Source organism: Octopus bimaculoides, chromosome 5, assembly GCF_046866305.1.
Source record: "Octopus bimaculoides isolate indiv1 chromosome 5, ASM4686630v1, whole genome shotgun sequence".
Classification (NCBI taxonomy): domain Eukaryota; kingdom Metazoa; phylum Mollusca; class Cephalopoda; order Octopoda; family Octopodidae; genus Octopus; species Octopus bimaculoides.
Window position 1 is genome coordinate 52,464,354 of NC_142932.1, and position 18,446 is coordinate 52,482,799.

At 37.2% G+C, this 18,446-nt stretch overlaps 1 protein-coding gene across 3 annotated transcripts in view; it reads left to right on the forward strand.

Moving 5' to 3' along the window:
• Window positions 1-16,346, forward strand: part of LOC106873990 (beta-1,3-galactosyl-O-glycosyl-glycoprotein beta-1,6-N-acetylglucosaminyltransferase) — a 242,758-nt gene extending 226,412 nt beyond the window's left edge. For all 3 annotated transcript variants that reach the window (XM_052967795.2, XM_089352264.1, XM_089352265.1), the window contains exons 3-4: window positions 10,327-10,553; window positions 11,939-16,346. In XM_052967795.2, coding sequence (XP_052823755.1) covers window positions 10,327-10,553; window positions 11,939-12,252 — 541 coding nt within the window. In that variant the 3' untranslated portion in view covers window positions 12,253-16,346. The remainder of the gene's footprint in view (window positions 1-10,326; window positions 10,554-11,938) is intronic.
• Window positions 16,347-18,446: the final 2,100 nt, after the last annotated feature.

The window sequence follows — 18,446 nt, forward strand, 5'->3', positions numbered from 1 at the left end:
CTTACGGTTTACAAAGATCCTGTTAAAGTCACTGTTAATGTGGAATTTACCAGTCGTTGTTAACATTTCCCTAGTCTTGATTTTTTTCAAGTATATTCAAACTGTTGGTACCATCACTGGCGAATGCATTCTGGGATTTTGTTGAATGCAGACGGCTCTGATCCCCATACCCTCTGATGGCAGTCTTACTCACAGTAACAACATATACAATCTTCTCGTCGATTCCAAAGCATTTGCCGCATTCATCAGTGGTGAAAGGGGAAATAGACAGAATATTGATATTTATATTCCTTAACTTGTCGACAATCATTACTTGTTTAGCAACCGTATCTTGACAAAGCGCCATTTAACACTTATTTTGACCAAACCCTATTCTTATGTTTTCTGAAAACGATGTGACCAGTTCTAATTGTCTCTTGGTGTCGGGAATATTGCTCGAGTATATCATAAGTTCCTCAACAAAATGTGTGGATGAAATTATTTTTTCCATTTCATTTACAGGTCTTATTATGTAGCTTTTACATTTCCCTAAGAAAGCTGACAAATGAAAAACATTACAGATAATCTGCCACCCTGAAATATTCTTGCTGATAGCCTCCAGATTCTTTTAATAATCATTGAGGTAGCTTCACTTCTTATCGGTAGCTCTGTGGACCATGTTGTTGGTAGTCTTCGAACAGCATTATCACATGGCAGTTGTTTCTTTGGCAAAGCTTAGTAATTCAATTATCCTTGTGCGAAGAATAGAGTCAAATGTCTTTTTATTGTCTAGTCATACCATCGGTAGATTTCGGCGGTGTTATTTCGATTCCTCAAGGACAACTTTGTTGATGGGAAGCTGTTTGGCACATCCCACTACATCTTTCTTTCTTCCCTCTAGCTCATCCGTCGCCATATTGTGTGTGTGTCTCAGTGAACCCGGAGGCATACATTTGTACAACATCTGTATAATTTATCAATCATATTCAAGCACGCTATGTAGTTTGTGGCCGCATACCTTTCCTGATTCAAGCTACTAGCTTTGAACGTGCAACTGTCAGCTAGTCTGATACATCAGCTTCAACGTTCATTATTCTTTTGAACAGGTTAATGAGAGCTTCCCGGAGAGCTGCCCGTAGAACTTAAGTTTTCTACATCATTAACCGACTCACCGAGATCATTTTTCGTTCGGTAGTTTTGCAACAACCGTCAGGTGATATGTAAAGCTTGGGAGATATCGTCTGCACTGTACTCTTTCTATAGTTAATCTTGTTGGCACTCTGTCGCTTACGACGTCGAGGGTTCCAGTTGATCCGATCAACGGAACAGCCTGCTCGTGAAATTAACGTGCAAGTGGCTAAGCACTTCACAGACACGTGCACCCTTAACGTAGTTCTCGGGGATATTCAGCGTGACACAGATTGTGACAAGGCTGACCCTTTGAATTACAGGCGCAACAGAAACAGGAAGTAAGGGTGAGAGAAAGTTGTGTTGAAAGAGTACAGCAGGGTTCGCCACCATCTCCTGCCGGAGCCTTGTGGAGTTTTATGTGTTTTCGCTCAATAAACACTCACAACGCCCGGTCTGGGAATCGAAACCGCGATCCTATGACCGCGTGTCCGCTGATCTAACCACTGGGCCATTGCGCCTCCACATAGTTAATCTAGGTACATTACATCATGGTTGTTGTGTTTGCTTGCATTCCAGATCCAGCATCTTCATCCCTTGTGCGGGCAGTTACGACCTTGACGGTATGACCTTTCATACTACGATACCTGCTTTCGGGTTTAGTGCTAACTTACGATTGACGGCCTTCCATTCTAGTAATTCTTTTACTGTGATGAATATGTTCACTTACCACCCACAGTTCGTATCTCAGAGTACTTAACTTACTCATTAATGTCTCTTGTCAACAATACTCAGGGACCTTAGATAATCGTAAATTCTCAGTTGGTGGCTTGTGAATTTATTATTCATTTTACACTTCATGTCCCATATTTTTCTGAGCCTGTCAATATTAGTCTGGAGAAAAGTCATCTACTTTGGAGTTTTCCTTTAGTTTTTGTTTGTTTGTTTGTTTGTTTGTTTGCTTTTCTCTCGTTACTATCAATCTCTTTTATTTCCACCCCTTTGCAAATGATAATAATTGAAGATCTAAATCTCTTCATAGTTCAATAGTTGAAGCTCCAAATTTCTGCTAGTTGTTCCTTAGCTGCTTGGTCCTTCTGAATAACATCAGTTCGGTAGGGTTTTTTTCTTTCGATTCGTGTGGTAATTGCGCTTTTATGTGAAGTGTTGTTTAAAGCTTTCTCTCACTTATTACTATTGTTTGTTCATTATCAGTTACTGTTCGTTTGTATGAAGGTGGTATTTTCATCTTAGTGCTACTGTTAATGTTCTTTAAGGATCCGTGTTCCTTAAGGTCTTCTCAGGAGAAGGCTTCACTGGTTTGGGCTGTCATTTATTTTACTGTGCGATTTTGATGGTTAGTTGAGATAACAGTAATGTTTTTCTCGATAAAGTTTGTTTGTTGACGGAAATGTTTGGCACTGAAGTGCAGGACATTAAGTTATTCCAAATGTTAGTCATTCTTCATCATTTTTTATATAGCCAATCCTTAACTCTCCCCTACTTTATATAATTGATAGTGGTTGTCTTCAGAAGTTAACAGAATTTTCTCTTCATAGTTCCGCGTAATCGCTAGCACCAATCTCCTGTCCCGCCGTGGTGTGCGTAGAAGAGCTACGGTCTTCAAGAATAAGAACTCTTCGCACTCAACTGGAAAAAAGATGGCCATTTTTTACCATGTTTATATTAATAGTAAAGTTTATAGGAGGTACTATTTATTACAGAAATATGACTAGTCCTCTTATGCCAACCTAACTGGATTTGACACTATGTATGTATGTATGTATGCATGTATTTGTATGTATGTGAAATATGTTAGATCTTGCCGAAAGGGATTCCAGTTGAAACAAGCGAAACACAAAACCCCAAAATAATAAATTATTAAAAGCATGTTAACAATAGAACAAATAAACATACTTGCAAAGCAGTTTTAATCTACACCAACTAACAAAAAAAAAAAAAAACACAAAAAGAAAAAAACATTTGAGCCCCAAGGAAATCAAAAATACTATTTAAGACTATTTTTGAAAATCATGACTTACAAAAGAATTGTTTATATGTCAATGACAGTGAACCTATAGTTAGAAACGAAAGTAAATATTATCCATCAAAAAGAACAAAGAACTTGACAATTTCTGTAATAATACTCTCTTTTACTCTTTTACTTGTTTCAGTCATTTGACGGCGGCCATGCTGGAGCACCGCCTTTATAGTCGAGTAAATCGACCCCAGAGCTTACTGTTTGTAAGCCTAGTACTTATTCTCTATCGGTCTCTTTTGCCGAACCGCTAAGTTACGGGGACGCGAACACACCAGCATCGGTTGTCAAGCGATGCTGGGGGGACAAACAGACACCCAAACACACACACACACACACACACACACACACACACACACACACACACACACACACACATATAAATACAAAAACGACGGGCTTCTTCCAGCTTCCGTCTACCAAATCCACTCACAAGGTGCCACGCAGTGGGACTGAACCCAGGACCATGTGGTTGGTAAGCAAGCTACTTTATTTCAATAAATTTCGCCATTAACGGCGTTACATAGAGGGGCAGACAAAGACAGACAGACATAAAGAAGCTGCGGGCTGGACATGGACATTAATGAGATGAGGGTGATAAGGATGAAACAAATAATGAGATAGGCACCAGCGCCCGCCGACTGATAACCCCTCGAAAATATTGTTCTTTTTTTTTCCCTTTTAAAACTACAATTTTTACACAATTTCAATATATTAACAATTAAAAATATCATAATTTTCATCATTCCACTCCTCCGCAAGCAGATATGCTGCCCCTGCCAAACAAGTGTCTGTTGTTAGGCTTGAGCTTGGGGCGAGGTAGAAGAAATATTTGTAGTCATATTTTTCTATGACTTTTGTCATTATGTTGTCACTTATAACCTCCGCAGTCACCTGCGGAGGCCATGTGGAACTACTCACATATTCCGAGTAGCTCCTATCTTGGCCGCACTCGCGGTCCAAGAATTCATTCACCGCCCCTCCCTCACAGTACAGGATAACAGAATCATTATCCTCACTGGGAGGGACGTCACGCCACTCTGTCATTGGCACAATTCCCGCTGGCAGAGTTTTCCTCTCCGGGGGCACACTTCCCACCGGAGAGGCCTCGGGTTCGGTCGGCAACGCAGTGACTTCCGCCGACCGTCTCCCGTTTCTTTTTCCTTTTCCCCCTTTTTCCGTCTGCGGGCGTTGAGGCCTCTGCCGGGATACTCAGGGGGCCCATCTCTTCACCCACAGACTGCTCTTTAGGTGGTGAGCAACTGACGTTGCTCATCTTTCTTTTTCTATTTTCACCATCTCCCCCTCCAATGGGGAGTCGACGGGCACACTTTCTTTAGCCTGGTTTTTCTCCGGCAGAGCAGGACTACTTTTTTTAATGGGTGTCTGCTCCTGGGTCACTTTCGTGTCTCAGCGACAATCCTTCTTCAAATGACCAGGCTCCAGGCATCCGTGACATTTCGGAAGTCGTCCTTCAAGGATTACAGGATACCTAGAACCTGCCATAGTCAAGTAGTCTGGAAAGACCACACTTTCATCATCTAACTGGGTCCACAACGTTAATATGGCCTTAGCCCCAACCCAGTCAGCAGATGGCAACAATTTTACATTTAACAATTTAGTATCTCTGGTGCCACCAAGTCCCCTTTGGATGGTTTCGGCCAACCAACTTTCTTTTAAACTCGGTGGCAACCCGCAGACAAACGCCCGCTAACATTTTCTCCCATAATAAGAGGGGAGGAACAAAATTTTTCCCCCCTCCAGGGGTTGACTGGCGAATTTACACGCCATCTCCGGGGTTCCAAACAGCAACCATATGGTTGCATATATGGAAGCCCTGGCGATGTGCTTTATCATCGGCATGTACTCCACCAGCTCCTTTTCTATTTCTAGCCTAGGAAAGGCGACAATGGTATCCAAGGACTTTGAATAAGTCCTTAGAACCACTGTCCTCCTTTCCAAATCTGTCACCCATTCTTTGGGTAGGTTAATTTCCCACACGAAAGCAGTATAGGGCGGGTGGGTCTGAGTGGACTTGGGTGGGATGGGGTTGGATTGGGGTACCACATCACACTCAGTGTTCTTTCTTTTCTTCCTCTTCTTCCTTCTACTCTCTGCTATTGCCCATTCTCCCTCCTTTCTTCCGTCTTTCTTTTCTTCCTCTTTTTCTCATCCGTCTCCACAACTGGTTCGTCTGTTGTTTCATCTATTGTTTTCTTCTGTAGAGGGCAGTGTGCTCTAATGTGGCCCTTTTGGCCACATTTAAAACAACGTGGGACTCTGCCCTCCACTCACACTCTTAACACAATTTCACCCAGCGTCACCGTCTCTGCTAAATTTTCTAGCTGCTTCTCATCCGCCTGCAGGATGAGATCCAGTGATTTCCCGGGGGCAATTTTTCCTGATATGGCCAGGCTCCAGACATAGGTGACACTTGGGGTGGGGCGTCCTTCCAGTATCACCGGATACCTGACCCTGACCATTACCAGAAAACCTGGGAACATGAGATCACTGGCCGACTGGGTCCAAAGGGTCAGCACTGCCTTTGACCCAACCCAGTCGGTCGCGGCCTCCACCTTTACACCAAGTAGCTTGGTACTGCCGCTGCCCAGACCCCTACGAATGGTCTGTTAGATCCATTCAGACCGAACTCCGGACGGCAGCCCACATACCCAAGCCCTTGTAACCTTCTTCCCACAGTATGTGGGAAGAAACAAAATCTTCGCCCCTACAAGGGACTGGCTTGATACATTGCAAGCCTCTTCAGGGAAGTCAAATAGCAACCACTCCGTTGCGTACTTGACTCCCCTGGAAATATAAATTTTTTTTTGCTGGCAACAAACTTGCCAGCTCGTCCTCAATTATTTCTTTATCGAAGAAGGCAATGACGTCGCGTGACCTAGAATATGTCAGCATGACCACTGCCCTCTTCTCCATGTCATTCATCCACTGCTTGGGTGGGACAGTCTCCCACTCCAAGACAGTAGCTCCATTATCTTTTGCCATGTTCATAGATAGAAAGTTTGTAAAAAAAGTCCAAATAAAAATGTTCGCAAAAAGGGGAAGAAAAAATTAAAAACAAAAACAGTTCAAAATAAAGAAACAGATGAAGAAGAGAAGAAACAGACAGTTCCACACGGCAAAAAGACGAATTGACCAACAGGTAATCCAGGCCTTCAGAATTTTCAATGGTATAATCCAATTTTTTTTTTTTAAACACAATTCTTCGGGAAGATACGCCCGCAAAACAAATATCACAGTAGTATAATAGCCGCCGAAATCAGGCGAAATTGCCACAATGCTGGGCGAAATTTACTGCAAAAAATATTAAACCAACAATAAATCTCACCCAGCTCAAATAAAACAACTCCACCTACCCCGGTCGACTTCACACAAAGTTCTTTTCGGCTAAAAAACCAAAATAAAAATTTTTCACCGCTGTGTTGAAGCGAACATACCTTCCACAGATAGCGAATACACAATCTGTTCGTATAACGAACACACAAAAAACTCGCCAAGGAAAGCGAAGATGCTGGACAACAATTTACTGAAAAAAATAAACACAAGCAACAAATTGCTGCCCAGTAGAGCAACAAAAACGACTTACCCCGGCGAATTCTTCAAGTTTTTTTTTTTTTTGGGACAGAGCCAAAACTCATGTCCACCTCGGCTGACGGCAAGCAGCAAGTCTGACGCACATGCGCGGTGAGCAAAGCTACTTACCACACAGCCACTCGTGTGCCTTTATATGTATGTATGTATATATATATATATATATATATATATATATATATATATATATATATATATATATATATATATATATATATATATATATATATATATAATATATATATATATATATATATATATATATATCGTATTTTCAATACGAGCTTCTATTAGCATTACAGAATGAGAATATAACAAACAGTAAAAACCGATTCAAAATTGATAAAAGAAACCGATAGGGGAAGCCATATAGTTTTAATGGATATAGATTACCATAAAAATCTCACATTATCCGTTCTTGAAAACAACAGTTATGAAAAAATCAACAACTATAATCAGCAAAAGACAATATAAAACATAACGTCCATGGCAGATTATATATTAACTAATAAAGAACGCGACTCTTGAACCAATTCTAAAAGAAGTAATTTTTCTGGATCATCGAAAGATTACAAAAGATTACAAAAGTTGCCAGTAAAGAATCGTCGTCTCGTTGTTTAAATGTTCTTCGCCGAAATGACTAAATATTAAGAAGATAATAGTAGGTACGTCTTGTGAAATGCATCGATTGAGTAATTTCTTGGACTTATTACTAAAATCATGTTTGAAACATATACAGAGATACATAAGAGATTGCTTGAATATGTTAAATCACCTTCCATATTCGCGAATGAAAAATCTTTAACTGTTTTATTTCATGAGGTTTACCGATATACAAATGTACCACATAAATGTGAAATGGAAGCAATACATTTTTGGCTTAATAAATATCGTCACAAACCGTAAAGGAAAAGAATTTTTCATTCAAGGACTTCAATTTATTCTATAAAACAGCTTTTAAAAATTTAACTAAGCAATATACGAGCAAAAATTTAGAACAACAACAGGAAGCAAGATAGTTCTAACATGTGTAAATTTAATAAAGCGGTCCCTTTAGATAAAAATATATTTAAAAAGTAGCAAAATATAAGGTACACAGACGGCATGCCGAATGCACTTTTGGCCGAAGGACAAGAAACCGAAACCAAGAAGACGAACGGACACAATGCCGAATGGACATAAAGCCGAAAAGACAAGAAACCGAAAAGACATACGAAAATTAGGATATATGATAATCATTTTATTCCTACAATATGACCATTTGACAGACTAAAATGTAGTAAAAATAGATACATAAAACCACATTTTAAATAGGTTTCTTTACTGGATTTACAGTATGTCCGTTCAGCACTGTGCCTATTCGGCTTTATGTCCGTTCGGCATTGTGTCCGTTAGGCTTTATGGCCGTTCGGCATTGTGTCCGTTCGGCTTCTTGGCTTCGGCTTCTTGTTCTTCGGCATCCTGCTCGCGCACGAAATATAAAAATTTTTACAATTACTTGATGCAATATCGAAAAAAATATTAGAAAGTTGTTTTACCATATGGAAAAAAGTTTAGGTTGATTTTCAGAATTTGTAACACTCATACATTGTATTAAGAATAACATCCAGTTTACTGTGGCGTACAGCAAGGATAAATTATTCTTTTTAGTGATATTGGTTATAAAAAGGATCGAGATAGTTATATATTATAAACTAGATGATTCGAGGCAATATTTACATTTTAATTCATACCATCCAAAATACAAGATTCAACACTCCATTCAATCTAGCTACAAGAACATGTACCAAAATATCAAACACCCAAAAGAAACGAGAAGTTATTTTGATTGGAAGATGTTACATACCATCAATTAATTGACAACTGCAGAAGCAATTGACATCAGTAATAAAAAGAACTGTAAAAAGCAAAATAGAAACAAATGTTTAGCCTTACATGTCAACAAATAACTGTGAATAGTGAGACCTTTAATATAATTAATCAAATTTTACTAATTTTAAAATGTGACCTTAAATGAGAAGAATATTAGAAAACCAAAAGATAATTAACCCATAGTAGATGACAAGGCCAATCTATCAGCCAAGAGGTCGAATATACGTTTATACATGTAAAGTCATTTCTTTATTTCTTATAATTGTTATTGGAAAATAAGTGCATGCCCTCTGAAGGGCTTGTGAAAAGGGTTTAGTCTTCTTGGCACTAAAACTCCAAACGAGGTTCTGTCCCCAAAGGATTAAAAGCAAAAAAAAAAAAAAAAAGAAAAGAAAAGTAAAGAAAGAAAAAAGCCAAAATCAATAAAGAAACTATTAACAAATGCCCAATTACCTGCTTGCATTGTATCAAATCTGATAATCACAAAATGTAGAAGACCAAATTATGGAATCTGTATTAATATATCCAAACGTTCAAGGTTCCGTTTCAAAAATGGACAAAATTCCAAAATAAAAATAATTTCACGTGCTATCAGAAAACTTAATTTTTGCAATAACATGCTGTAGATGTAAGGATTGCATTGGCCACTCAGGCTGAATCTTAGAAAATATATGACGATTCGCAGACACAAAAAAAATTCTACTCAGCGAGCATCTAGATCGTTGCACGAGAATCTTTTTATAGTAATGGACGGAAAATATAAACGAACAAAAAGAATTAACAAAGAAATATATTTTATTGAAAAGTATAAAGCGAGTTTAAATCAATGAATAATGTTTACATTTATTTTAGATTTCACTATCAACATTTGTGCAAAAAAAAAAAAAATGAGACACAAATGCTCTTGCAAATAATAAACTTATGTTACTGTTTCTCGTGAAATTCCGAGCGATCATCTTACAATCGTAGGGTTCCAGGGAACCTTGGTATACCATGAAGGACATTTCCCATTTTAATGCGTAAATAAGCAATTTCTCAGAACCGATGGTTTTAATTCAGAGCAAAAACATATCAACCGAAATAGTCGATATGTTAGAGATAGCAGCCAGATCTGCAAATTATATTGTACCATCTTCAAAAAGGACAGATACACTGACAATAAAGTACTAGCTATAGTATGTCTGAAAAAGATAGTGTCTCCACCGAAACGTTTTTGATCATAGGTCTTCTCAATTAAAGCCAGTCCAAGCCACTACGGTCTGTGAATGTGCTAGTAATAGTAGTCCACTTTTCCTGAGATTACACCTTACCGATTTGAAATCAAGCTAGATGTCGTACTAGGTAACGTGTCACACAGTGAGACTGAACCCAAAACCATATGATTGGGGAGCAAACTTCTTACCATACAGCCATGCCTATGGCATTATGGCATGTATTGATGCACACAGAGAAAATTTCAAATCATGGGTGATATAAAAATTAAAATTATTGCCATTATTTAACAGGGCCGATCTATCAGCCAACCATGAAATTATACTGAACATTCCAAAATTTTGCCTAATGTTCCTTTCAATGACAGTAACTGTGTGTTCTTTTTGTCACTTCTTTATTTACTATCTTCATTGTTTTGCCATGTCGCTATATAAATCTTTTTCTTTTTATTGTATCATTCAACTTTTAATTTATTTTGAAACTAGAGCTAACAAACATAGATGGGCAAAGTCTGGCCCACCACCTCACGGCATTAAACCAATAAAAGGGAGCGTTCATGTTATACTTCAAAGAGGTTTTGTTGATTATGCTGTGAATTCTCCTGTGGCTAAAGATCTACTTGAGTGGACGAAGACTGTCTTAATACCAGACGAAACATATTTCGCCACGCTCAATCATAATCCCCATCTTAAAGTACCTGGATCCTACACAGGTAAAAATTAATTTTTATAAATATTCCCTTTACCCAATAAAGTAATGGATATGTTAGGTTCCCCTCTACCTGTCATCTGTGTCTAAGTTTTTATAAGTTTTCACTTATGGTGGAGTAGAACCTAAATTATTTGATTATGAAGCGAAATTGGTATCCACACAACCTTGCCTGCACCTGTATTTATCTCTCAAAAATGATTTGAACGCTGTGCAGATAATATAATCGTTGCATGCAAATAAGAAGACAACCATGGAGTTGTTCTAGCATGAATGAACTTCATCAGCAAAGCATAGTCTACTCAAGCTTGCTTTGATATATGTGGCGGAATAAGGTGTTATTGTTGCAAGTCCCTCGACTCCAGAGAAGCTCATAGATCATCTTGTTTATTGGATGCAGATTACGTTTGTCGCTACAAATAAATAAACTTAATATCATTAAATGTACTCTTCCTCTTTTCGTATCCCTTGACCATATGGTCGTCGGAGAATTCATTGAGACATCGCAGCTAGACCCTGCCACTTCTGTCGGTCGTTCACAGCCTTCTATGAGTCGGCAAAAATGAGCCCTGTTCACTCTTTGGTGTTAACCCGAGTGGCGACGATTCAGTATAGATTCTGGTGTGGCTGTCATCATCACGAATGTATGATGGGACAGTTAGCTTGGCGGTACGCATTTCTCTCCAAGCTGTTAGGCATATAAGCGTCTAGCAGATCGACCGGTTGTTCTATCAAAGTAATAGCACACTCATTGAAATAGCGTGTGAAGTGGTGGAGTATTTATCATACACGTGAAACCTTTCTGTAATTCTTAAGTTCGATCAATGTTATTAAGTTAAACCTTCGGATCACAGGAATAGTCCATCCAGTAGGATTCTGCAAGTATATGGATGACTGACTTTATGGTAATCAGTCGGATGGCCTTCTTTGGATGTACCCTGTATAGTTTTTATGTGTAGCAGCAATTCTCCATTGTGGATCTCACCTAAGCTTGATAGAGGATTAGTAGTTGATAAGGTGCTGAAGTATTTTCAGCCACTAAAGAGTCGGTTTTTATAATGCAGTCTTTGCTATGTTTAGTGTTTACATCTAGCATAAAAGTGTTGGAGGCCCTGAAAAGTGTCATAGAGACAACTCTTACTACAAAGTGGCTTTAAGAAATAATTAATCGTTAAGCTAATGCTTTTCAATAGGTGGGGCGGACTCTTTAGTATTGGTCTAATTTTAAATCATACAAGTGCTTCATTCATTACATTGAATAATTTACTATTTGTTTATGTAATAGTTGGTTGTTATTTCTAATTGTGATGATAATTGATTGATTGATTGATTGATTAATTAATTAGTTAATTAATTAATTAATTAGCTTTTCTTTCTTTGTTTTAATAGGCATTCCAGAGACTGGACCCGATAAGCCATATTTTGCGAGATACAAAATCTGGGAAAATAGTGAAATACCTTTTCCCTCAATTTGTAAGGGGAAATTTTTAAGAAGTGTGTGTTTATTCGCTCTTGGAGATTTACCAAAGTTAACTACTACACCAGCACTATTTGCTAATAAATTCCATTTACAATACAATCCATTACTTCAAAAGTGCCTTGAAGACTGGCACTTTAACAAGACCAGAGATTATTACCTGTACAAAAAGAAATTTAATACTTCATTTTATGAAAATTTGAGTTTTGTTAAAAATAAAATTTGAAATTTCAGTCTATATGAAAGTTTATTTTGTATTGTATGGTTATTTATCTTTCTCGCCCTTACAACCTAACTTCTTCATTGTCTGCCGACTGTTACGTAAATATGGATTTCAAATTTTGGCAGGACAGCAAGTTCGAAGGATTTAAGTCGATTACATCGATCCTAGTGCTCAACTAGTAGTTATCTTATGGGCTCTGAAAGGATGAAAAGCCTCGGCGGAATCGTTACATAGATATTGATTTCAAACATTGGCACACGGCCAGCCATTTCTGGGGTGGGGTAAGTCGATTACATGGACTCCAGTGCAAAACTGATACTTATCGACTCTGAAATGATGAAAGGCAAAATCAACCACGACGGAACCGTTCCGTTGATATTGATTTCAAGTTTTGGCACAAGGCCAGTAAGTTCAGGGATGGGGAGTTTAATCAATTACAGCGACCCTCATATGCAACTGGTACTTACTTTATCGATTCCGAAAGGATGAAAGGCCAGCAAGTTCGGGTGGGTGGGGGTGTCCGTTTGATGTATTAATTTCCCCCAACCGGCGAGATCGATGTGAAACACATCGCATTTTATTATGTGTATGATAAGATTAGTTAATCATGAAGTGAGCAGGATGAACTTTTAAATGCGAATGACAAACAGAACAACTAAGTAGAGGCGCTGCTAAAGCAGGAAAGTAGAAACACTGTTATATAATTTAGAAAACTTCGAACTGTTTCATTAAGCATTATTAGACAAATACAAAAATTAAACTGAATGACTCCAGCTCGTGTCGAATGATTTAGAAAATAAATCTTATATATAATGTGAAACAAATTCAACAGCTTCAAACGCGAAAGCGTTACTCACAAATCTATCTATCTACCTACCTACCTACCTACCTATCTATCTATCTATCTATCTATCTATCTATCTATCTATCTATCTATCTATCTATATATATATATATATATATATATATATATATATATATATATATGCGAGTAAAAATAAATACAAAAATGGTGGGGTTTTTTGTATGATTGTGTATAGAGGAATATATTATTTAGTTTAAAAGAGTTCCAACACTGTCTGTTTTTTATGTTTTATTTATATTCCTGCAGAACCAATGTGGGGTATAGAATATGGAATATACAATATATAATATAAAATAAAATAAAATAAAAATGGATGGCACCATGAAAGAAAGTATTGAATGTAGATGAAATATTGAGTGTTCAATATAAAGGATCAAATATATAAATATTCTGTTGTGTCTGGGGAGAGTCATTTTCTTATTGTGCCTTAAAATTTAACACATTCACCGGTAAAATTTCCACTTATTTCTCTTTTTATTTTTATTTTCCTAAAATTTTTGTTGCGTCTTTCAACCTTCTCAATAGTCTTGACTGTCCGTTATTTACGCTGCGTTCTTTTTTGCTTTTGTTTGTTTTTGCGCATGTGTGTGTGTGTGTATGTATGCATTCATGCATCTATATGTGCATGTGTGTGTATGTATGTCTGTGTGTGTGTATATGTATATATATATGTATGTATGTGTGTGTATGTATATATGTATGTATGTGTGTGTGTTTGCATGTATGTATGTATGTATTCTGCATATTCCTGTGTTTGTGTGTTTTTTTATGTATGTGTGTGCATGTGTGTATATGTATGTATCTCTGTCTCCTTGTGTGTGCATGTCTGAGTGTGTGTGTGTGTGTGTGCGTGTGTGTGTGTGTGTGTGTGTTTTGCTGCTATGTACCATGTTTGTATGTATGGGTGCACATCTCCATATGTGTGGACAAGTGTGTGTGTATATGTGGTCATGTGTTTCAGTCTCTATTTGCGTATGTGGTTGTCTGTTCATATACCCTATGTACCTACCCGTCTGTATGTAGACCTGTTGGTTTACATATACATACATGTGCATGCACACACCCACACACACAGACATACATACATCTATCTGCATAAAAGCCCATTAACTGTTCTACTTTACCTGTGTAAAATGTGGGTATGGGGGTATCTATGTATATTTCCTATTTAGTATTGGGGAAGTTTCATTTATAAGGACGTACTCCCGTATTTGTCTTAGAGTTGGGTCTTTTGGGTGCTTGGATAAGATGCGGATGTCAAGTTGACTCAAGTTGCCTCTATGCTGGTCTTTGGCATGTTGGTAGAGTATGGAGGACTGTTTTTTTTTGTCGTCATATTGTCTCATATGTTTGTTTAGTCGTTCCGCAATACTCCTAGATGTTTCCCCTATGTATGTCATATTCAGGTCTTTACAAGCGCCTTCCGTGCTTTTTATGCTGTAAACTACATTTCTATTTATGCAGTTAATGCCAGGGCTAATCCTACATACCATACAGTTATCATTGGTACATATGGTATTCAACAAGGCGAACAGGTGGTATAAAACCGACAGATATCAAGGAGTGATGTTTGTAGAGGCCACAGCCCATGGAGAACTAACGCGTAGGTTTAGAAAATCTCTGAAGGAGTCCAAACTCAACATTAAGATTGTTGAAAAGCCAGGGAACTCCATCAGATCACAACTATGTAGGACGTACCCCTTTGAGAATACCATATATACCAATGATAACTGTATGGTATGTAGGATTAATTAAAATATTTCCTTGCTAATGCGTTCATTTTGGCTAGCATTTGAATTTGTATAGTGGAAACGTTGTGAATTCGGGAAATTTGTTGTAAGCACATTCGTAAAAAAATGCGGGAGACCCAACTGTGGGATTTGTGTTAACTTAATAGAAGGATCAGAACAAGGCCATAATTTCACAATAAAAACTAATTTTACATGTGCATCGGAGAACTTGATCTACCTAATTATATGCTCTGGATGCAAACGGCAATATATTGGACACACTAAAAACAGCCTACGTCAGAGGATGGCGTTACACAAATCTCAAATTAGGATCCCAGAAAACAGGAAAATACCTCTCAGCCAGCACATCGACGAATGTGCTTACAACAAATTTCCCAAATTCACAACGTTTCCACTATACAAATTCAAAGTCAATGCTAGCCAAAATGAACGCATTAGCAAGGAAATATTTTTTATAAGAAAATACCGACCAAGTCTTAATTCTCTAAACTAGCAACACCGAGACTTTCTCATATATATTTTAATATATTTATACGTGGATTTGCAAGTTGTTCATAAGAAATAAACAAAGGGGATCGAAGAACCCGATTTCTATTAAAACCATAGGGGGAACAACTTCACCACGACGACTCCCACTACTACTACTATTGTTATTATCATTACTGCTGCTAGTTATTCGACAGCTACAACCACTCCTAGAATTCTTGACCACTATTTAATTTACAAAAACAGATAGCAGTAATTTTCTCACACAAGTTGGAATTATCATGTTTTCAGAACTCAACGAAAGGATCACGTGCCCATGCAAGAAATAACAGTAAACTATGAATGTCATTCTTAATTTTAATTTCAATTTTATTTTATTAATAGCCCTTTTCTCTTCTTACATATTTTGTATTCATTTTTGATAAGGTTTTTCAAATAAACCGAAACATGTAAATTAATTAAAACACCCAAAAAATGTTTTATAAAAGTGGCATTTTCATTTTTATTCATTTTCAATATCTACTTACTCGTGTGGTACTTTTACAAACCTTTTCATATATATATATATATATATATATATATATATATATATATATTTAGTTATGTAACGACTTCGCCGAGGCTAACTTTGCTTTTCATCCTTTCTGAGCCGATAAGATAAGTAATAGTTGAACACTGGGTCGATGTAATCGACTTACCCGGTCCCGCGAACTTGCTGGCCTTCTGCCAAAATCTGAAATCCATAATGTTTTTATATTAGGTATTGATTTTAATGGTACACTGTATTTTTCGGGTTTGATTATTTAATATTTTCATTATGTTTTCAATATGATATATACAAATTTCTTTTTACGTTTTCCTTGATGATATTCTGATTTATAATAATTAACCAAATTGATATAATTTGGTTAAATTAGATTGATTTTATACTATAAGCGATGAATTGAAACAATTGTAGGTCTTGCCAATGTATCAATAAAGTTTTATTAATATTATCTCCATCTTCTCTCTTGGTTTTTATAATAATTATATATATATGTGTGTGTGTGCCAATATTATAAGGTATTCAACCAGCTTATCTTGGATATTTCTGTTCCCCTGAGGTCTATATATATCCTCACTTGTACTTTAATATATATATATATATATATATATATATATATATATATACAAAGTATGGGGTTTTAGCAGTTCACAGGTGATCTAAACGATTAGGTACGCTAGGTAAGCGCTGTTACGGATTACTAGGGCTCCAAGGCTATAGCCGAGATGGCAGTTATGGAGCCATTGCAGAATTCCGATGCACCGGATATATAATTGTTAAATAGGACTACAAACGTTAAGGCAAGGCAAACATCTCAAGTCGTATACATTATTATTATTATTGGACAAAATTCAGTCTTACAGCTGTTTCTGAGATATCCCCGAATATGAAATATTCCATCATCAAAGACAAATAGAGAAAATGAGAATGGTTTATATTAATGAGACGACGACATAAAGGAAGGGAGTAAAGGAATAAGGAAATGAAGAGAGAGAAGAAAAAAGCATAAAAGTTCATAGTTCAACTTTCCGATGTTGTAAAAACAAGAGCATAAGTCCTTAGGTGGAATTCTGCGTAGATCCATGTGGGTTAAAATCCTGATATAGTAAACATCCAGAGAAAAAAGACGTTCAATAACAGATTGGTAGCGGAGGTGGTTATTAAGTAGTAACAGGAAAGAAAAATAAATAACTAGAAAGAAAGGTGGATGAAGTGGGAGGTGGAGAATTAAAGATTGGCCTTAGGTTAAAGTAAGGTGTATAGGTATATGGTGTCTAAGAATATTGTGTAGGAGTAGCCTTTTACCACTTAATAGCCACCTCCGCTACCATTCTGTTATTGAACGCTATGTTCGCGTCTTTTTTCTCTTGATGTGTACTATATCTGGATTTTAACCCACATGGCTCTACGCAGAATTCCACCTAAGGACTTATACTCTTGTTTCTACAACACTAGAAAGTTGAACTATGAACTTTTATACTTCTCTTTTCTTCTTTCTCTTCATCTTTTTCTTTTACTCCTATCCTCTATGTCGTCATTTCATTATTCTATGGTCTTTATTTTTCCTTATTTGTCTCTGATGACGGAATATCCCATACTAGGGGATATCCCAGAAACAACTGTAAGACTGAATTTTTTCCGATAATAATAATAATGTATACGACTTGAGATGTTTGCCTTGCCTTAACGTTGGTAGTCCTATTTAACAATGATACATATATGTATGCATATATATATATATATATATATATATATATATATATATATATATATATATATATATATACATAAAGGCAAATATATACGTGTGTGTGTATGTGTGTGCGTTTGCGTGCGTGTGCGTGTGCATATGTATGTGTGTGTTGTGTCTGTGTTTTTTACCCCATTTCTCGACAACCAGTGTTGGTTTATTTATGTCTTCTTAACTTAACGATTTTAAAGCTGATTTTATAGTTCGTTTAGTCACCATGGATGAAACTTGGCTTCATCATTATAATCCCCAGACCAAGCAGCAATCAGTGGAATGGTGCCACAGTAGTTCACCCCGTTCCAAGAAGTTTCGAACCCAGAAGTCAGCTGGAAAGATTCTGGCTGCAGTGTCCTGGGACAAAGACGGAATACTCTTTATAAAATACCTGCCAAACCATGAACGCAGAGTACTAAATGTCTCTGTTGAACGAACTGCGTGAAGGTTTGGAGCAGAATCGTGAAGGGTGAGCCGTGATGTCCTGTTTTTGCAGTGCAGCGCACCGGCGCACGCACTACATGAAACTCTAATGAAAATACGCGACTTTGGCTTCGAATTGGTAGACACTCACTTTATTCTTCTGATTCGGTCCCCTCCGACTATCATCTCTTTCCACAACTAAAGAAAAATTTCAATGGAATGAAATTTCGCTCCGATTCGGAAGTGATCGCTGCTACAGAGGCCTAGTTGGAGGCCCAACCTCCCGAGTTCTTTTTACAGAGCTTAGAAAAACTGCAGGGCCACTGCAATAAGTGTGTGAATCTCAGTAGGAAATATGAAGAATAGATATATTATATGTCCTGG